This window comes from Prinia subflava, chromosome 19 (genome assembly GCF_021018805.1).
Source record: "Prinia subflava isolate CZ2003 ecotype Zambia chromosome 19, Cam_Psub_1.2, whole genome shotgun sequence".
Lineage (NCBI taxonomy): Eukaryota > Metazoa > Chordata > Aves > Passeriformes > Cisticolidae > Prinia > Prinia subflava.
Window position 1 is genome coordinate 6,741,523 of NC_086265.1, and position 19,061 is coordinate 6,760,583.

Sequence of the window (19,061 nt, forward strand, 5' to 3'; positions counted from 1 at the left end):
AAATGTCACTGCAATGTGAGAATGTTCCCCAGTGCTGAAAGCTGGTAAATGGTGCAGCATTATTTTTTCAGATGCTGTTGAGTTTTTGAGGGCTCTTGAATAACTGTGCATTTTTTTAAAAAATCACAACAAAGACCAGCAAACCCTACAATAGAATAAAATGTTACTGAGTCTCTGGCATTGCTGAATATTGAATAATGCTCCATTCTACTGTCTTCCAGATTTCTTGGAAATATTTGTGCACTGTATTGGGATCAGCTGAGCCCCCGATCCACTCATGCAATGGGAGGATCTGATCCCATACTGTTTATTCAGGCAATATCCTAGCAGAAATCTGAGATTTTTCACATGTGTAACATCCAGGATGAATGTTCTACTGTTCTTATTGTCATAGATTATATATTCCTCCTTAGGGGAGGGAATTGCAGTGGCATGGCTGTTTTAGTGTTAGCTGTGACAACATCAAAGGTGTTCTGGGGACAGGTAGTATTATCAATACAAATTTACCATAAAGATGACAAATTCCCTCCTGGTGATGCAGCAGCTTGTGATGTACATTTTATTAATTTTGCGGGGAAAGTGGGAATACTTGCATGTGACCTGCTGTGATCAGAGCCTTTAAGTATTTTCCTGTCAGAGTAATTACTGTCCAGAGGAATCCTAATGCTCATAGCTGTCATCTGATCACTCTGCCTCCTACTAACGAGCAGCACTTGAGTCTTGGGCAGCCTCATTTCCAATACAGATGCACAGATCTCTAGGGGAGGGAAAGATGTTCTGGATATTGTAAATGAAATGGTTCTGTTTCATGTATGACATTCAGTAATGTCTGCTTAGGCTGTATTTGTAAAGATAGAAGTTAATAATTTCATGTTCTTGAAGAATGGATGACCCAGGGGTTGGAGGAGTTACACTATGTACAATTAATGTTTATGATCGTACAAAGCATGTTGATTATAAAAATTATGTGCATAGGAATTCCTTTAAAGGTTTTGTGCAATAAACTATTTTTGCTAAAGGGCCCCATGTTGTTTCTACTTTGAAAGAGTTACCATCTTCTCTTTGGTTTTGGGTGGTAATTTCTGTGTTGGGATCCTGAATATGCTGTATAGATGCCTTTAAGGAAAAAAAATCTTATTTTGAAAGACAACATTATTGTGTATTGTTTTTCACACATCTAAACTTCATTGTGCTTGTATTTCCATTATATTTTATTTTTCTCAGTTAGCTGAACTCATCAGGGAAGAAACAATTCCTTGGCCTGAATTTGTCAGCCTGTGGAGTTGGATTGTACAAAATGGAACAATGCAGAAATGTCATCTTCATTCATATTTAGCCAATTGCAATGACGAGGAGAGAAATTCCTGTATCTTGCTTACAATGCTGAACAGCGTGAGTTAAAACGATACTGTTTTCTCCTTTAAGGACAGCAACTTAAACCAGCACATAACTGCTCTGCACAGAGTACAGGTGCCCGTACCCCTAAGGACGGAATGCTGCACTTGCTGGGAATTGTTTCATTCTCATGCACTAGAGGCCGCCGTCGCCGTGGTCTTCCATCTCTCATGGCTTATCCGAGCCTGCTGCAGCATTTTGAGGTAAACACCCGGCCGGCACCTTTCTAAAGAGGCCTCTGGCAGTGCCTGTGTGTTCCCGGTCCCCGGGGCAGGTGCCAAACCTTGTGCTGGGCGCGGGAGGACGGGCGGGTGCAGTTCAAACCCTGCCCGCCCGGCCCGGCCTTGGGCAGCGCCCTCCCTCCCGCCCGGCAGCCGCGGAGCTCCGCCGCGTGTTCTGCTCCCCTCGGCCTGCCCCGGCCCTTCCCCGCTCGGTCACGGTGAGGCCCAGGGCGGCGGCGGGGCCCCGTCAGCGCCGGGCGGAGCCGCGGCCGCGTCTGTCGGGGGCGGGCGCGGGGCGGGCGCGGGGCGGAGGAGGCGGCAGCGCGAGGCCGCGGAGGTACCGTCCCTGAGGGCGAGCGGGCGCAGCCGGCGTGCGGCGGGCGGGCCGCGGGCCGGGCATGGAGCGGTGGGTCGGGGCCGCCGGGGGCTGGGATGCGCTGTGGGGAGCCGGCTGGGGCCGATGGCCGTGCTGGGAGCTCCTGGCCGCCTGCGCCGTCATCGGCGCCGTGGGCTGGCTGCTGCGGCTGCGGGACAGGAGGCCGGGCGGCCGGCGGGCCGCGGCGGCCGCCGCCATCTCCTCCCCGATCCCCACGGCGTCCCCGGCTCCCCAGTCCGGCCCGGCGCCGCTCGCCGCGGGGAGCCAGCGCTGCGGCGGGAGCCGCCCAGGTGAGAGACTCGGGGAAGGCCGGGGGGGTGGCGCTGCCCTCGCCCCGCGGGAGGGCCGGGAGCGGGCACCGGGCACCGCCCGGGGAGGCCGCGCGGCCCTTCCCGCCTCGCCGGGCCCGGGCCCGTTCCCTGCCCGCTTTGTCACGGCCGGGCCCCGCCGCTCGGGCTCGGCGGCAGAGCCGGCTCCGCCCGGCCCCGCTGCCGCGGCCCTGCCGCTGCTCCCGCATCCCCTCCCGCGCCCTGCCCGCCCGGTCCGGCTCTAGGCATAGCTGTTCGTTTCTCCTCCATGAGAAGCTGCCCCTTTTCCCTTCCGTTTCTTCTTTTCCCGTGGTTTATTTCAAGTTTGTTTAGCAGTTCCCTTTCAGCCACGTAGTTCATAACTGGTGGCTCATTTGCCCACAGGCGGTACAGACAAATCACCCCATCGCTGAGCCACGGTTGCTCTAACATATGCAAATCCTGTCAGCCAAAGACAGGATGTGACTCTCCGTTCCTGCCTCGGAAAAAAAAAAACAAAACAGCCAAATAGAGCAGTTTTCTTACCTTACTCATTTATTGAAGGATTTAATGAGAGTAGTAGAGTAAAGTAATGCTGCCATCCTTAGAAGTCAGTCGTTCATTCTGTCATGAGTCTAGTCTTAATTTTATTTTTTGGAAGCAGATTTTACTGTTTCATACTGATCCAGTGAGGCAAGGGAAAATACAGTTCTTGCCCATTCTTCCAGGTTTTGATTGATTTGGAAGAACCCTCGAACATCTGGTTGTTGGTAAAGTAGTTATTCATATTTCCAAAGGTAACTCGCAAGGCCTTATATGCTCAACCAGAGGAGGTAGCAGCCTCAGTGCTGGCTGTGCTCTGGATCATTTGTAGTTATATACCACCTTCTACGGTTCAAATAATCTCATTTTGCACCTCTGTGTAAAAAATGATCGAAGGATTGTCTCAAAATGAGCCGTTGCTATTTCTCAGGTTTGCAAGTCACTTTTTTTTTTGACAGATTAAAATAGGTAATGAAATTAAAAACCAATAATGCTTATCTAAGTTAGCTGAAATCTTATTGTCAGAGCAAAAACGGATTTTGTGAGAGTTCTGTGTTGTCATTCCAGCAGTATTTTCCCTATTTCCACACCAAATCCCCTGTAGAAAACTCTTCATACCAACAGCAGATCTTAAACCTGCAGGTTCTTCACTTCTGATCTGCTTTGCCATCTCATTTTGATTTAGTTGTGCCAGAGTTGTAATAGACATACAAAATAAATAAATAAATAAATAAATAAATAAATAAATATTTTAAACAGACAAAATTTTGAGCACTAAGTTTTAGGTACCAGATTCTGTCAAAACGTAAGAAAGCAGAGAAATCACTCCCTCAGCAATTTTTTTTGCCACAAGGCAGGAAGGATTTTTGTGTGTTCCTGTCTGCTCTCCATACATGAATTATAGATGTACAGGTCTGCTCTTCTGCAGAATGATTGTGCTAGTTCTGAACCCTAAAAATAGGAGCATTTCTTAGTTAACTCAGGGTGTTTTAATTGAGCTGTTTTTGCAATGAACGTTCTCACCCCTGAGTTTTCATCTTTCTTGTGATTTTACAGTTATGCAGTCTCAAAAGGAAAATCTTTAGAATAGCACGGTTGGATATTTTAATTGACCTTCGGGGCACATCCCTTAATTAAAACACGCTGGTGTCAACGTTTTATTTTAAAAAATAGAGGATTAAGAGTTGAAAACAAGTGAGAGGTTCTTTCACATCTGTCGTTGTAGTCTTGTGGGCAAGGCAGATAATTGAAACAATGAGGTTGCTTGGAGGCTCAGGAGTCCCAAGGGAACTGCAATACTTCAGGGAAGTGGCCCAGCAGCATCAGCTGTGGCTCTGCTGCTGTTTGGTGGGGTTTTTTACTTGGAAATACTCTCATTTCCCATTGTTTCAGCGAGGTTCCAGTTAACGCTTGGGAAATGTTCAGGAACTTGAGGTTATGTTGTTCTCTAACCACAGACATTCAAAATAAGATGTTCATATAAAAAGGAGACAGCTCTCAAAGGAAATGTCCCTCCAAGGAAACAACCCTCAAACTCACATCACTGTTGACTTGTAATAATTGAAGGACTATTTAAGTTGGACGTTAAGCACATTTTCATAGTATTTCCTAATACTAGGAATGTGTTTGTTCTGACTCAGATTGCAGTGAAACTTAACATGGTGCCACATTGACAACTGCTGAAAGCTACAAAAACTTACTGTATGCCTCTGGGTTCTTTTAATATATGAAAAGTAGCTTTTGGTTTCATTACCTGAGGATGAAACTTGAAATTGAAAATAAGTGCTAAAACGGCCATACAATCCTTTGCAAAGCAGTACAAGCCTCATGAAATGGCTCAGCAGTGGAAGAAGGGGCGGTGTAAGGCAGGAGTGAAGGCAGGCTGAGGGAATCTTTCTAAGGCAGGCACAGCTGAATCTTTCCTGTCTTCCCTTCCTCAGCAGTGTGCCAGAAGAGTCACAGCCTGCGTGCAGGTACATGGTTGCAGTACCTGATGAAATAATGTGAAAGCTTCTTCCATGCTTGAGCTGCCCAAATCCTGTGTTTTTGAGCTGTGTTTTTCAGAGCGAGAAATTTGTGTTGGCATCAGCTTGGTTTTAGTATGTTCTCACTGACCAGTGTGGAATAACATGGAGGGACATGAGCTGGGGAAATTGTATCATAGCAGAGAGAAGGATGTTCCTTTGGAAATGGAGAAATTCTCCCACCTTCTGTTTTTTGTTGGAGAGGGAGATCTGAAAAGATCAGTTGTTTTTGTCTTCTGGCTGTTTGCTCTCAAAACAGGCCTGGGAAACAACATGTTGTGTACATACTTCCAGCCTTGCATCATGGCCAGAGAAAGCCTGCCCTGCTTATGCCTTGGACTTCTGTCAGCCAGAAAGTCCTAAGGAAATACTAGAAATAGTTCTGTGCCTTTAGCTGGAGGTGCAGCCCCTTTTCTTGGGGCTGACTGGTGCTCGTGTGCTCGTATTGCATTGCACAAATAGATTGTGCCTTTCTTGTCAGGAATCAAATACTTCTCAGCCTGTCATAAATTTTAATGAATAAATGCTCTAGATTGAATTTTCACTCCAGAAGAATTTGAAAAAGGACTACCAAGAACAAAATGTAAGCTTCTTTTAAGTAGTCAAGAGAGCAGGAAATAAACTTGGTATAGGTCTGGTAGCTTAAAAATATTGAATTGAAAAATATTTTGTCTTCTCTGCATTGCAAGGATCACTTCACAATCCCACAGAAATTGCTAAGAGGCACTTTTTTCCTTGGCTTTAATGCACCATTTAAGTAGCAGAAGAAAGTTGTGTTTTTTACAGTTTCTGTCTTCTTTTTTGCCTTTCCTGTAGGTGAAATAACAATGGATACAATATTATCCCGATTAAAGAAGCTCAGCCACGATGAGCTTAGAGAAGAGATTGTGAGAGCAGGACTGAAATGTGGGCCTATTACTGCAACCACGAGATTTATTTTTGAAAAAAAACTGGCTCAGGCACTGTTGGAGCAGCAAGGAGTGCTGGAGGAGGAAGGGTCTGCTGTGTCAGAGGAGGCTGCTGGAAACGTCCCAGTGAATCACAGCGGCGCTTCTGAGGAGGCAGACTTTGGGTACTGTGTGGGTCTGAACCCTCCAGAAGAGGATGCTGTGACACACACGAACTGTTCAGCTCCAGCCTGTGGGGCTGAGTCACAAATCCCTGCTCAGACACCCTCCAGAGACCCTCCACTGTTCTACGGTGTTTGCCCAGTTTATGACGACATACTGGCAAGGAATGGTAAATACTCCCTTTTTTCCAGTGATAGGCGTTTTAGTCATGTCTGAGTAGAAATCTTTTTTGTGGCAGGTGTTCTGAGCACCACTGCATGAGTATTGTAAGCATTGCTTGAAGTATTTCTTTGTTCCTGTAAATAGTATTTATTTGATCTTCTGAGGCAGAGAAACACAGTTACAAGGCATCCCAGGTGTTTGCCATTACAGTTCCTACACAGGAGGATTCTCTACCCTGTGTAGCTCAGATGAAGAAAATGATTTCTTACTGCTACTCTTGGACACATCCTGTGCCTTTACTCTCTCTCAAGAATAAAAAGTAATCCTGTAAATAATCAAAAAACTATTTATACTGTCATCAGTTGAAGCTTAAATTATCTCTTCTAAAAGTTTTAACATCTTTCTTTCTATTCCTGGCAGGAGTAGAGTAGTGTACAGGATCATTTTCTCTGAGACAGTAGTAAGAATTCTTATTTTAAAAGGTCCATTAAGATATCCTTATTTGAACAATATCATTAGAGGGAGAAGAAGAATTTGTTCATTATCTGAGATTCTCTGTAGAGATCCTAAAGTTGTGGATCATTTGCAAAGTTGATCTTTCTGAACAAGACAGCATCAAAAGTAATGCAGGGTGAATAAACTGAGTTTGCTTTTCCATGTGGAAGTGAAATGCTTTGTTGAAGGTGACCCATGCAGTGGAAGGGGGACTGGGGAAGGGTTGATTGATGGGAATGGCTGAGCCCTGTACAGGGAGCACCTGACATCACCTGGGGTGTGTGAGAGGCTCCGACTCAGTTTCCAAGAGTTAAGAATCCAAAGGACTTTGGACCTTTATGCCACGTTTGGAAGAGAAACAGTCTGAGACCAAAGCTGGAGTGATAGTCTAAGAATTCTGTGATCTGTGTCTAGGAATTGAAATCTGACATTATTGAAACAACGTAACTTTGGTGGTTCTTTGTTGCAGAGAGAATACATGTTTATGAAGACAGGAAGGAAGCTCTCCAGGCTGTTAAGATGATTAAGGGTTCCCGTTTTAAAGCTTTTACAAACAGAGAGGATGCTGAGAAATTTGCTAAAGGGATCTGTGATTATTTCCCATCTCCAGGCAAGTCCTCTTTATGTTTGTCTCCAGTGAAAATGGGATCATTTAACAGAGGTAAGTGGGGAACTTCATCTCTCTACAGTAGATGCAATAGACAGCGTTGATTTTTTTTTTGTGAGAGAAGAAGCAACAGCTACCTTACAGATATACTAATAACACAAAAAATTGAAAGAGTGAGGCACTGAATTAAATTGAAGTTTAAAAGAACTTTTATTTTAAGGGTAGAAATGTTTAAAATATGGAAAATGTTTTAAATGTAAAATACCATTGCTGTTCCTCTGAAGCTGAAATGTAGGTAATGATCTGCATGGATACCTTGCTTAGTATTCCATGGTCATATATCTTAGGATTTGATTTTGCTCATGGACTTCAGGATTTTCAGGTTTAGTAAAACGCTGATAAAATTGCACAGTATATTAAAACTTCACTCAATTCTTAAGTAAATTGTAAGTTCAGAAATGAAATGGTGAACACTGATTTCACAGTGTTCCCAGTTGCTAGATTAAAGGGATGTAAGAGTCACAGAACTGCAGAAGCAATTTTAATAATCAGAAAATTATTGTTTCTTGCTGAATTTTGCTTTTAAGTTTGGAGCAGACTGGTGATTAAAAAGTTTATCAGTGTAATTAAAGTCTGAAACAGTTTTACAAGATGATTAATCATTTTCCCCTCCCTCCCTATTACTAACTACTAGTGTATTTAAATGTCTTGTAATTGAGTTTGGTTTCCTTACTCCTGTATTTTAAAGATGCCACATTAATAAATGGTTTAGATGAACAGTGTAATTTTCATGGCCTGGCTGTGGGAATGGTGATCACTAGAAAGAAAGAATGTATCTAGAAAGGAGTGATTGGTGTTTTGGCAGATGGCCTGTGCTCCCCTGAGAGCGACACTGCCAATAAGGAGAGAGCCAACAGCTACAAAAGCCCACGGACCCAAGATCTCACAGCTAAGCTGCGCAAGGCTGTCGAGAAAGGAGACACAGCAACCTTTTCAGACCTCATCTGGAGCAACCCTCGCTACCTGATCGGGTCAGGAGACAACCCAACGATCGTACAGGTGAGAAAACAGCAGCAGAACAGGAAAAGCCAGGTTCTGGTGTAGTGCTGGAGCTTTGGGGGCCTGAAAGCAGAAGTGGAAGGAATGGTGTTTCTGCTCCTCCTTCAGGACACCTTGTTACCCCCAGGGCAGGGTTTGTTCACTGGCAGCAGCCGGGGCACTTCTCTGTAAGCCACCCTGAGAACTCCCTTAGCTCCAGCAAAGCTAAAGGAACTGAGTGTGCAGCTCTGCAGGGAGGAACAGCTGTATTCAAAGTGCAGGGATAGTTTTGTCTTCTTATTCTTTGGTCTCCTCCAAGTAATTGCCATCTTTTGTAAAACAGTCTAATTTTAAGGACCAGGGTAGGGCCTAGGCTGTAATTAGGTATTCCCACAGCATTGCTTACCTAAGCACCCCTATTAAATTCCAAAACTGTGTACAGGGTGCCATTTACCAAACACTGACAATCATACTTCAACTTGTATCAGATCAGCTTTGTGAAGTTGCTGAAATTTTTTATATAATAGAGCAAAGCAGCTGAATTTTTTATATCTACACCCATTTTCCTGCTCTTTTGCTAAACTGAACTTGCTACCTCTCTTAAGATTGTGTAATATCTTAATATACCTTTTTTTGCCACATTCTTTCCTTAAATAAAGGCACTAACTGATTGTAGGAGTAATTTCATTAATTTTAAGAATACTATGGGTGTAAAGATAAGTCCTTACAAAAATATCCATATAAGACTCTGTGTAGGAACCCATGTATTTTCACAGTTAAATCAGTTACATCTCTGGGTGCAAGAAAGCTGTTTAGATTGAGTTTCATTCTAATACTGGTCCTTTTTTTCCAGGAAGGGTGTAGGTACAATGTCATGCACGTTGCTGCCAAGGAGAACCAGGCTGCTATCTGCCAGTTACTGCTGGACACTCTGGAGAATCCGGAGTTCATGCGGCTGATGTACCCCGACGATAACGATGCCATGCTCAAGAAACGCATCCAGTACATTGTGGACCTTTACCTGAACACTCCAGATAAAATGGTGAGATTTGAGGGGTTACCTCTTTATTATTGTTATTATTATTATTATTATTATGGAGACAACTGGGAGGGGCTGAGGATATGCAAGGGAGACTGAAAGAGAGCGAAGGGGAGCTGTCCATGAGTTCTGTGGGTTCTGGTGGTTATTATTCTGCACTGTGGTGGGACAAGATTTGTTAAAAGCCTGGATAATTAGCCATGACATATATTTACTGTCCTCGGTCTCAAAACTGAATGTGTGATATTGACTTTATCATCTTTCTAAGTGCATGTGAATTTTTCCCTTTCTCCCACTGCAGTGGTTTGATACTCCGTTGCATTTTGCCTGCAAGTTTGGGAATTTGGATGTGGTTAACGTGCTTACCTCACACCCAGCCATTGTAAAAAATCCAAAAAACAAATATGATCAAACTCCAGCAGAAGTAAGTCTCTCTATGTCCACAGCAAACCCAAAAATGTTATCCTGATCAATATTTTTCACATTCAAACTTTACTGACTACCATAGATAGAAGGCTTGTAGTAAGGTGCTAGTGTCATGATTAAAAAGTAAATTCTGTATAACATTAAAAGTATTTTATGCTGATTGTGTCTGTGGAAAAGTTATAGAATGTATGGAGTTAGATGTGTTTTAGTTGGTCTGCTATGAATTAAAAGTACTGGGTGAGATGGGTAGGGGCCAATAATGTGATTGTGTGATTGTTCAGGAAGAACACACATTACAAGTGATTTGAAAATGAGGTTATTATGTTGCCCTAACAACTAAAATTGTATTAACAGGTAGTTTGTGAAAGAAGCAAGAATAAATCTGCAGAATTGAAAGAAAAGATAAGAGAATACTTGAAAGGTCTGTATGCAGAGTTTTGTATGTCTGTAGATGTGTTTTGGCTCTTTGCTGTCTTCTGTTTGCTTTCCTGTAGCATTTCAGTTCATAAATGATGCTGCTGTACAGTGCTTTGAAAACCAAAGGGAAAGTCGAAAACTGAGCAGGGATAGAAAACTTTTTGTCTTTTAAGTGACAGTCAGAACTCTTAATGTATGCATCACAAGGTTGCCCTCATGGCTCTGTAATGTGGGCATGTTTCAATAAGGCTGGAGCAAAGTGTTTCATCTAAAAGAAACAAAACCCCTCTACAGGGCAAGAGATGTGTCTGTCATGCTGGAGAGTCCTGTAATTTTGTAATTTCCTTGACACAGAATTTTCTTGGTTTTGTCGTGTGTGTTCAGGCATTTGCCAAAGGAGGTTGTGAAATTTGTTAAAGACCCTTTGGGAAGGGCTCTTTGGATCATTGAGGTCTTCTGTGTTTGAAAGAGAAGGGAGCCCACAGTAAAATGGGATCTGTAATCACTGCAGTGATTCTGAATTACAAGTAGTTTTACTGAAGAAGTGAAGTCAGATGGTTCAGTGTCTGGGTGCCTTGCTGGTCCAGGAAGGAGCAGCAGCTGCTGTTCCACAGGCTGGCTGAGAAGGCTTTGTGTGATTTATTCCAGGTCGCTATTACGTCCCACTCCTGAGGGCAGAAGACAATTCCTCAGCTCCGGTCATTGGGGCGCCCTGGTCGCCCGACCAGACGGACGACGGTCCCCAGAGAGCTTGGCCTAAATTCCCCGGCAGCCCCAAAGACCCAGTGCTGTCCATCAGAGCCTTTGCAGGCCCCATGAGCCCCTCAAAGGTGAGGAGAGAACTTGCTGTGACCCCCATGGCCACGCTTCTCCTTTTTATGGATAAAGGAGATAACCACAGGGTCTTGTGTAGTGTAGCTTGCTGCTGGTGCAGATTGTGGCTCTCTCCTTAATGAGGAGATGAATCTTCCTCCATGGAGAAGCGCAGAAACTTGTAAATAATTTTTCATTGCTGAAAACAGAAATGTGGTGTGAACAAGAGGAGTAGAAGTTCAGTCAAAAACTGTTTCCTTTTTCCTCTCTGAATCTATTCAAAGAGCACCTTAGGCAAACCTTTCATTTATTACAGATATTTGCTGTAACTTTCTAACCTGAAGCAAAGCCTTTCAAGGCAGCTGTAATCAGTTTTAAAAACCTTAACTGTATCTCATTTCTAGAAGTTGCCACTGGATGTTAGAAGCAGTTTAACCTCTGCTTGTTGAATTAACATTAATATATTTTTCTAGACAGAAAAACTGACCACCAAGTAGTAGGTGGTGGGATGGTTTGGAAATGTATTGACTGTATAGTGGAAAAGCAAAATCTTTAGTTTTCAGAAGGAATACTTAGATACCTGTTAAATATACTCCAAACTTACAGGTTTGACTCATTTATTTGATGTGAACATGCTGCAAGTACAACAGCTTTAGAAACAGTGGATAAATACAATGCAGGACTTTGTGTCATCTCATGGTTGCATTCTTTAAGACTGAGTTCTGCCAAAATGCTTAATACTTTTTCTCCTAAATGTTCTTCATCAATTTTCTGCTCAACTGAGAGAAATTTAAATATAATTTATACTCTGAAAAATATTATCTAGGGTGTAAACAGTTCATAATTTTGATTGCTGATTTAATGTCTGAATGTAATTCTTAGTCATCGTTGTGCTCTTTGTCACATAAAGTCAAGAAGTGTGGGATTTTGCAAAACATTTCTCTTGAGGCATTCCAACTCCAAAATAAACAGCAAGAATTTATTCAAATAATTGTAGCACATGTATGCATATAAAAATATCCCCTTTGCATCCTAGAAAACAGTGACTGGGAAGCATTTGTAATTAAATAGAATAACATGGCAAAATCACAGGGCACTTGTGTTTCCTGCTGCACACACATTAAAACCAGGCAGATGTGGTGTGTGTGCAGTTGATTTTCAGATGGTTGCACACTATGGTCCTTCTCTTCCATGAGCAGTTAGACCCAAATAACCACCAGCAGTGAAAGGAATAACTTCAGATCCAGTGTGAGATCTCCGTAGCTGGAGTTGAGCAGCACCTGTGGACAGCAAAGAGCTGAACATCTGCTGGATGTGTAGGCAGATGTGTAGCCAGCACTGAGTTAGTTCATACTGTGAAGTTTCTGAATTTATTTCTGTTTTTTAAAGGCTGAAGAATTTCGCAGGCTGTGGAAGACTCCACCTCGAGAGAGAGCTGGCTTCTTTCACAATGTCAGGAAATCTGATCTGGAGAGAGGTGTTGAAAGAGTTGGAAGGTATCTAAAAGACTGTCAATGTAAAAATATAATAATAGAGCATGTAAAAGCAAAAGACTGTGCTGAGAGTACAGTTATTACTGCACAGTATCTTGGGGCAAAAGCTACTGCAGAAATATTAAAGGAGATATTTTGCAGTTGGGTTTTAACTGTATTTTTGTGAAAATAAGATAGTTAAAATGTGAGACCTGGCTTTCTTAGCTTTGGCAATAAAGATATTTTAGCTGTTATTGATGGTATGTCTGGAATGCTTTTCACAGACATTTACTGGCCTCATTTGTCAGATCTAAAATTATGCATAGCCTGTCCTGTGAAAGTGAGGGATTGTTAAACGGGAGCAGAATGAAAAGATCCTAATACAAATGTGCTGCTTTATAAAAGCTGTGTGTGTGTGTGGTGTGTCCTTGCAGTTAAAAATACCTTCTATCAGCACCATATGGAAAACAATACTTGGTTAAAAGCTGACTGCATTTCATTCTTTAAAATAATCCCTTACTTCCTCCTCCCTCACCCATCCCCAAATAGAAAAAGCTGATGAATGCAGTATCAGTGGGGATTCTTCTCTATCTGATGTCTAGATACAGTCAGCTTAAAAATAGCAATGTTTGTGCTGCTAACTGTAAAAAAAGTAGATGAAATGTGAAAAATGCTCTAGAACAAATGAGGTGATACTTTGATTGCTAAGGATGTGTCTGTGTATTTTTAGACTGTTGATTGTTGTGGGATTGTGTTTATTTAGACTGTTGATTGTTGTGGGATTGTGTTGCCTGGTTGCACGTTCGTGCTCCTGTTCGTAGCTGTTAAAATGTGATCAGAAAAGTTATTGTCAAACTAATCTTTGTCTTCACAAATGATTCGTTTTATTTTATTTATTGCAGGGAGTTAGCTCATGAGCTGGGGTTCCCGTGGGTTGAATACTGGGAATTTCTGGGCTGTTTTGTTGATCTGTCTTCCCAGGAAGGGCTGAGAAAATTAGAAGAGTACCTGAGTCATCGTGCAATGAGCGAAAAGGCTCAGCCAGAAACAGGGGAAAATGAAACCTGCAATAGATACAAAACTGCACATCCCTCTGGTAAGAAAAGGGCAAACTCTGCAAACAGTGGGTGTACCTGGGGAGAAGAGGGACAGGAGTACTGATGCCCAGGGGAAGCAGTGTTCACCTGTTGTGGTTGCTATTATTAATCTGTTATCCAGGCAGTCTGATCACAGCATCAGAAAAGGAGCCAACAATGCTGTGAATGTAGAATTACAGTCGTTATCTTTCATGGGAAGTACTTTATTTGAGTGTAGCCCCCAAATGAAATCCCTGTAGGAAAACCTCTATCTTCAGGATGTTTTCACTCAAAGCATTTGGGCATCATTCCTAAAGTACAGAATTTTGTAATCCACAGATGTGGAATAAATAACATTTTAAAAATAACAGAATAATTCTTTACAAATGTGAGTGTGAAAAGACACAAGAAGCAAAACCCAGGAAAGCTTTTATACCCTAGACCACTGCTTGCCACGTGTGCATCATGCATTTTTAGCTTTAGTCAGGTTAGTTCATGCTGTTACATAAAATCAGAGAGGTCTTCAGGAACTAGAATAAGGCAAAAAGATTGTGTATTTGTTATAGCTTATGTGCTTGACATTCTGTTTAAAGTCTTCTTATGTGTTGCTCTTGTTAAAATTTTTACAGGGAAAAGTAAAAAGTCCTGCAATTCCATTTCTGTGGGAGCATTTTTGGATGAGGATGATGATGACATGAGCTTGGAAGAAATTAAAAACAGACAAAACGCAGCACGAAATATCAGCCCCTCCCTGGTGTCCAAGGAGCCCAGCATAGCTGCCATTGGAGATGCTGAGTGTGACATCCTGTCCATGGAGTGTGCAGGAAGCATCATCGAGACCTCAGCTCACCCTCGGCACTACGAGAAGGGAGCTGCTGCCAGCAGAAATGGGTTTTGCAGCCCCGTGTCCACTGAAAGGATCCTCAGTGACAGAAAGCAGCTGCACGATGGGTCAGAGTGCCTCATGTCACCCGTGTCCAACTTGATGTCAGAATTTGAAAGCCTGTCATTCCACGAGCAGGAGGTTGCAGGAGTATCTCATCAAATCACTGAAAAAACTGAGAATGTGGGAATTCTGAACAAGACCTGCTCTGCAGTGTCATTGGCAGGTTCTTCTGAGCCAAGTGTTACAGGAAAACATGGAGAGACCAAGTTAAGGACAGACCACAAAATATCATTAGAAAAGGAGAGAGTGTCCAGAGAATCTGGAGTTCAGACTAAGGAGACACAACAACGTCAAGAACTTTCTTCCCAGAAGTTTGTTTTGAAGACTTCACCCACAAATGACAATTTAAAGTTATTCCTTCTTGGGTAAGAATTGCCTTTCTAAACTCTTACTTGCACAAGCAGTCTCTTTGTGTTTTGGAATTGGAGTGTTTTACTGCCTGAACAAATAGATGGTTCTCTTTTCATGTAGCTCTGTTTCCATTCCAGGGAGCAGCCCTCGAAGCTGGATGGTGATGTCTTAGCAGCTATAGAAGGAGCAGAGATTGATCCCCAGAAGTTCCCAATGATTAACAAATGGAAACACGCGGTGCAGTCCTACTCCTCATCTGACAGGCAAAGGTATTGCTGCAAACTCAGTCACAGGAGTTGAAGTACATTTTTAGCAGGTCAGCTTGAATAGCAGAATTTCAGTCTTGTTGCCCCAAACCCTTATTTTAAATATTCAGCAGAACTGACTGTTTTCTGAAGTTAATCACCAAAGCCTTTTTGACTGGTGTGTATTGGTAAGGAGTTTCCTGGTGCTGCAGTCATGTTCTTTCCATTCCAAATAACTTGAGCATGTCTCCACAGACAAATCAGACATGACTGTTTTCCACTTGGCCAGTGTCTCACCTTGCTGATTTGGTACTTGGATCCTTCACTGGACTCACTGATAGTTGTGCTGTTGATTTGTAATTCATCTCTGTCGTTGATGTAGTGCAGGAATGTTGTATTTCTTGCCTCATGGTACTTAGGTTGTCCTAAGGGATGTTAAGGTGAATTTAATATCTTTAGGCATCTTTTTGTTAGTGTCTTTATTTTTACCCTTTATTACCCCCATCCAAAGGAACTGTTCATGTGAAGGATGGTGTATATCTTCGTGGCCATTTTGAAAGAAACGATGTCTTACTAATTGGGGAAACACATCTATATAGAATATTTCATACTCTTCCTTCTCTTCTTCCGGGCCTGTCTCTTACCAGATAGGCTTTTTCCCAGCTGGTGCATTGGTTCTGAGATCTGAAGTGATTCTAAACTGATTCTCACTACTGCAGTTTCCTTTAAAAAGTGTGCAATGACTTCTGGTTTCTTTCAGTTGGCCGAGTCCAGCACTGAAGACAAGATTCCGGTCCCACTCCATCACTGCTGGCCTTCCAAATGCTCCAGGGTATCCCAGTTCAGGAAGAAACAGCCCCATCCCAGGCAGCCCAGGCAAGCACGGCAGCCCTGCCCCATTCCCACCGGAGCCTGGGAGCCCTGGGCGCTACAGCCCCGCCTGCGTCCTGCGCTATTTCGCAGAGCCCCCTGCCCACTAAAACACAGCTCATCAGCCCGGACTCCCGTTCTGATTTCATTGTTAGAGTGCAGGAAAAACACCAGTGTTACTGAGGTGACATGAGGTTTGTACTTGGCTATTTATTTCTCCTCAGTTGAGGACAACTGTATGTTGAAAAAATGGAATATATGTCTCAATGCCATACACGAGGTAGGTTGTTACTGGTGATAAGCAAGCAGTTTGTGACAGTGCAGTTGTCCAGTAGCTGAATTAACCCTTGTTGCCAGTACCACAGTGAGCTGAACTGTCCCTTAGCAATGGTGGTTTTGCCATCACTGCTTATCCTCACTGTAATGAGAACACAGCCCTCAACTGCCTTTCTTGACCTTGGGTAGACAGGAAATGCATCATCAGCAAATAGAAGGAGATTGATGGCAGGCAGTGAAACATTCCCCCATTGCAGGGGGTAAAGCCCAAGGCCTGCCTGGGAGTGCAAGGCCAGCGTTGCAGTGTGGAGAAGGGATGTGGAACTGTGTGTAAGCACAGAGTGTTCCCAGCCAGCCGGGCAGGGCAGTTCACACCCACACCCACCCTCACCTGTGTCCGTGTGTGTGCACAGCCCTGCACAGACACCCTCGAGTCTCTGCCTGTTCTGCGGCTCTGACAGACACTCACATCTACAGAGTTCAGAAACAGGGCACTGTGGAAACTTGGGATTCCTGTAAGCGGTAGTGGAAAGATATAAGGAAAAGAAAAACTTAAAGATTAGCTGGTTGTTTTTTCCCCAGAGAAGCTGTTAACACTAGCAGATTTGAATAGCTATTACACAAAAGCACATCAGCAATAATCTCAGCAGATTTACCAGCAAGATACCTTACCTTAATGGTCTAGTGTGTAATATATTAGCATGGTAGCCAGTGGCCCAGGAGGTGGCTATTTCCCAGCAGTAAAGAGGGAGAACTAAGGACAAAATATGAAATCTGAGCTTTTACTGTGTCTCTAGTGTTGATGTGGTAATGAGTTTTTGTTACGGCAGTCAATAATTTTATTCTGCAGCCTTCTGTAAGAATGACTTGTTTTGACAGCGTGATGCTGAGAATAAGAAAGCTTTCCAAAACTCCAGAGAGTTTTCCATATCAAGCCTAGTGCTGATAATGTATGAAAGGCTTCCAGAAACAGCTCTCTAGGCTAAAAAAAAAAAGACCTATCTACTGTATAACTGATCAGAAAATGAAGCTCTGCAGGGCTGTGCTGGTGGGAAGGGCTGGGTTAGGAGGGCTGGTGCTGCAAGGGAAGGGCACCGCTTTAGCAAACACGGGTGGGGCAGGAGGAGCCGGCCCGGCCCGCCCTGGTCCCTCCCCGCCCCTCCGGGGCCACTCCCGGGCTGCTCACAGGCAGTGACTGTTCTACACAAGCTGCACCCTCACAGGTTCGTGACTGGTACTAACCTAAACACTGCACTTAATGCTTTGGCAAGCTCAGTAGTGCCTTTTGTAATATATTTTTTTAATTAAATTTTTTGTTCTTTTAGAAGTTTTTTAAAAAGAAGTGGCATCCACTTAGTATGGGCAGATAAAATACAGTTTTTCTCTGGGCTTTCTGAACAGGATGTCTTTTAATGTCTCTAAGTTGGATTATTTGGTGCGATAGCTCTCCATGGGGGGAGAGACTCCTCTTCTAGAAATTACTCTTTAAAAAAAAAAAAAAAAAAAAAAAAAAAAAGCTTATTTTGTTCTTTTGTTAAAATTGAGCCTAGTTCCATGGAGCTGGACATTAAGAAGAGTTACTTGACATAAATGCCTCTCATTCAGTCATATTCCAGACAAGCACCAGGGGCCTGGGGTTGTCATACTTTAGGAACCATGTTGGAAAAAAAAAACCCCAGAACCAAAAACACAACCTTCTGTTACCAAGTATATTAACTGACCTTTTTCGTAAGGGTTTCTTCTTGTTTTTAATTTTTATGTAGCAGGCTCCATGGTCTCAAATATTTTAAGGTCCCACATACCCCCAGTTTTACTCCAAAAGGTTTGAGATCGGCTTTTTTCTTTTTGCTGGTTGGTTGCGTTTTTAAAATAATTTAATATAAATTACATTTTTATCATTCTGGAGAAATTGATCAGCTGCTGTAATTGCCTAACACCATGTTAAAGCCAAACTGTTGGGGTAAGTGCTGTGGGTGCAGCTGCTGTTCTCCACCCTGCTCCTTCAGAGCTGTGGCAGAGCAGCGTTGCCCTTTTGCTAAGAGTTTGTTACTGAGCCAGGAGACTGACACTAACACTCTAGTTCTTTGTCCTTTTTACCTTTATTATGCTTTGCTTTATTTTTTTTAATATTTAATTGTATGTTACTGATATGTACATGTAGCCAGACACCCCCCACATGCACCCCTCCACCCACACACCTTTTCCTTTCACTTTGTAATGTTGTTTTGGTTCAGTCAGGAGAGTATGTTTTTTAACTGTGTTATATATAATGTGCATTAGTCCAGTTGTACTGCACTTAAGAGGTCATTTTTCTAACAATGTGTTACTTCAGCTATGACAGAAATAGCAATTTATGTAGGGATTTGGTCATTTGTGATTTTGTGAAGAAAGCCCTTTAACACTGAGCCTGTGGAGACACTTTAAATCAGACTGATAGTGCTTGAATTGTGTTTTCTTGGCCAAAAGTTCACTTTTAAAGGTGCAAAAAATTAGTTGTGTTTTTTTGTTGGTTGTTTTTTAATTAGCAAAGTGTCATGTTAAAAATACAAAAGTATCCCACTTTCTATTAAAATCAAATGAATAGTTGAAATGTCACCCTGTGTTCAGTATGGGATGTGGGGGAAGGAGCTGGGCATGACAGGGGAACTCACGGGTTTGTGCAGGCCTTGCTCATTCAGCACCTGCAGCTTCAGTGTGTGTGCACAGTGACAGGGAAATACAGCACCAAAGAGAAAGAGTCTTACTGTGTTGAGGAGACAGGAACTCAGACTGTGGTAAAAAAGACCCAAGTTTAAATTTCACACTTTTCACCCTCACCTTAAGTGTCACCAAAGCCAGTTTATTTCTGTACCTGTGCAAAGAAGTGTTGTGAAGTTTCTCACTGACACAGGGGATGTGTGTGACAGGCTACA

At 42.9% G+C, this 19,061-nt stretch overlaps 1 protein-coding gene across 3 annotated transcripts; it reads left to right on the forward strand.

The window, feature by feature from the left end:
• The first annotated feature begins 1,750 nt into the window (after nucleotides 1-1,750).
• ANKLE2 (ankyrin repeat and LEM domain containing 2) lies at nucleotides 1,751-18,744 on the forward strand. 3 transcript variants are annotated; one of them, XM_063416423.1, is made up of 13 exons: nucleotides 1,751-1,834; nucleotides 5,663-6,085; nucleotides 7,043-7,234; nucleotides 8,046-8,239; nucleotides 9,072-9,260; nucleotides 9,559-9,681; nucleotides 10,038-10,104; nucleotides 10,749-10,930; nucleotides 12,303-12,409; nucleotides 13,288-13,481; nucleotides 14,091-14,772; nucleotides 14,896-15,027; nucleotides 15,764-18,744. In XM_063416423.1, the coding sequence occupies exons 2-13, from the start codon at nucleotides 5,674-5,676 to the stop codon at nucleotides 15,981-15,983; spliced, it is 2,694 nt and encodes an 897-aa protein (XP_063272493.1). In that variant the 5' UTR covers nucleotides 1,751-1,834; nucleotides 5,663-5,673; the 3' UTR covers nucleotides 15,984-18,744. The 3 variants fall into 3 exon arrangements, with proteins under 3 accessions (XP_063272493.1, XP_063272492.1, XP_063272491.1); XM_063416422.1 differs by lacking the exon at nucleotides 1,751-1,834 and adding an exon at nucleotides 1,895-2,282 and having other exon boundaries at nucleotides 7,043-7,183; XM_063416421.1 differs by lacking the exon at nucleotides 1,751-1,834 and adding an exon at nucleotides 1,896-2,282.
• The last annotated feature ends 317 nt before the right edge of the window (nucleotides 18,745-19,061 follow it).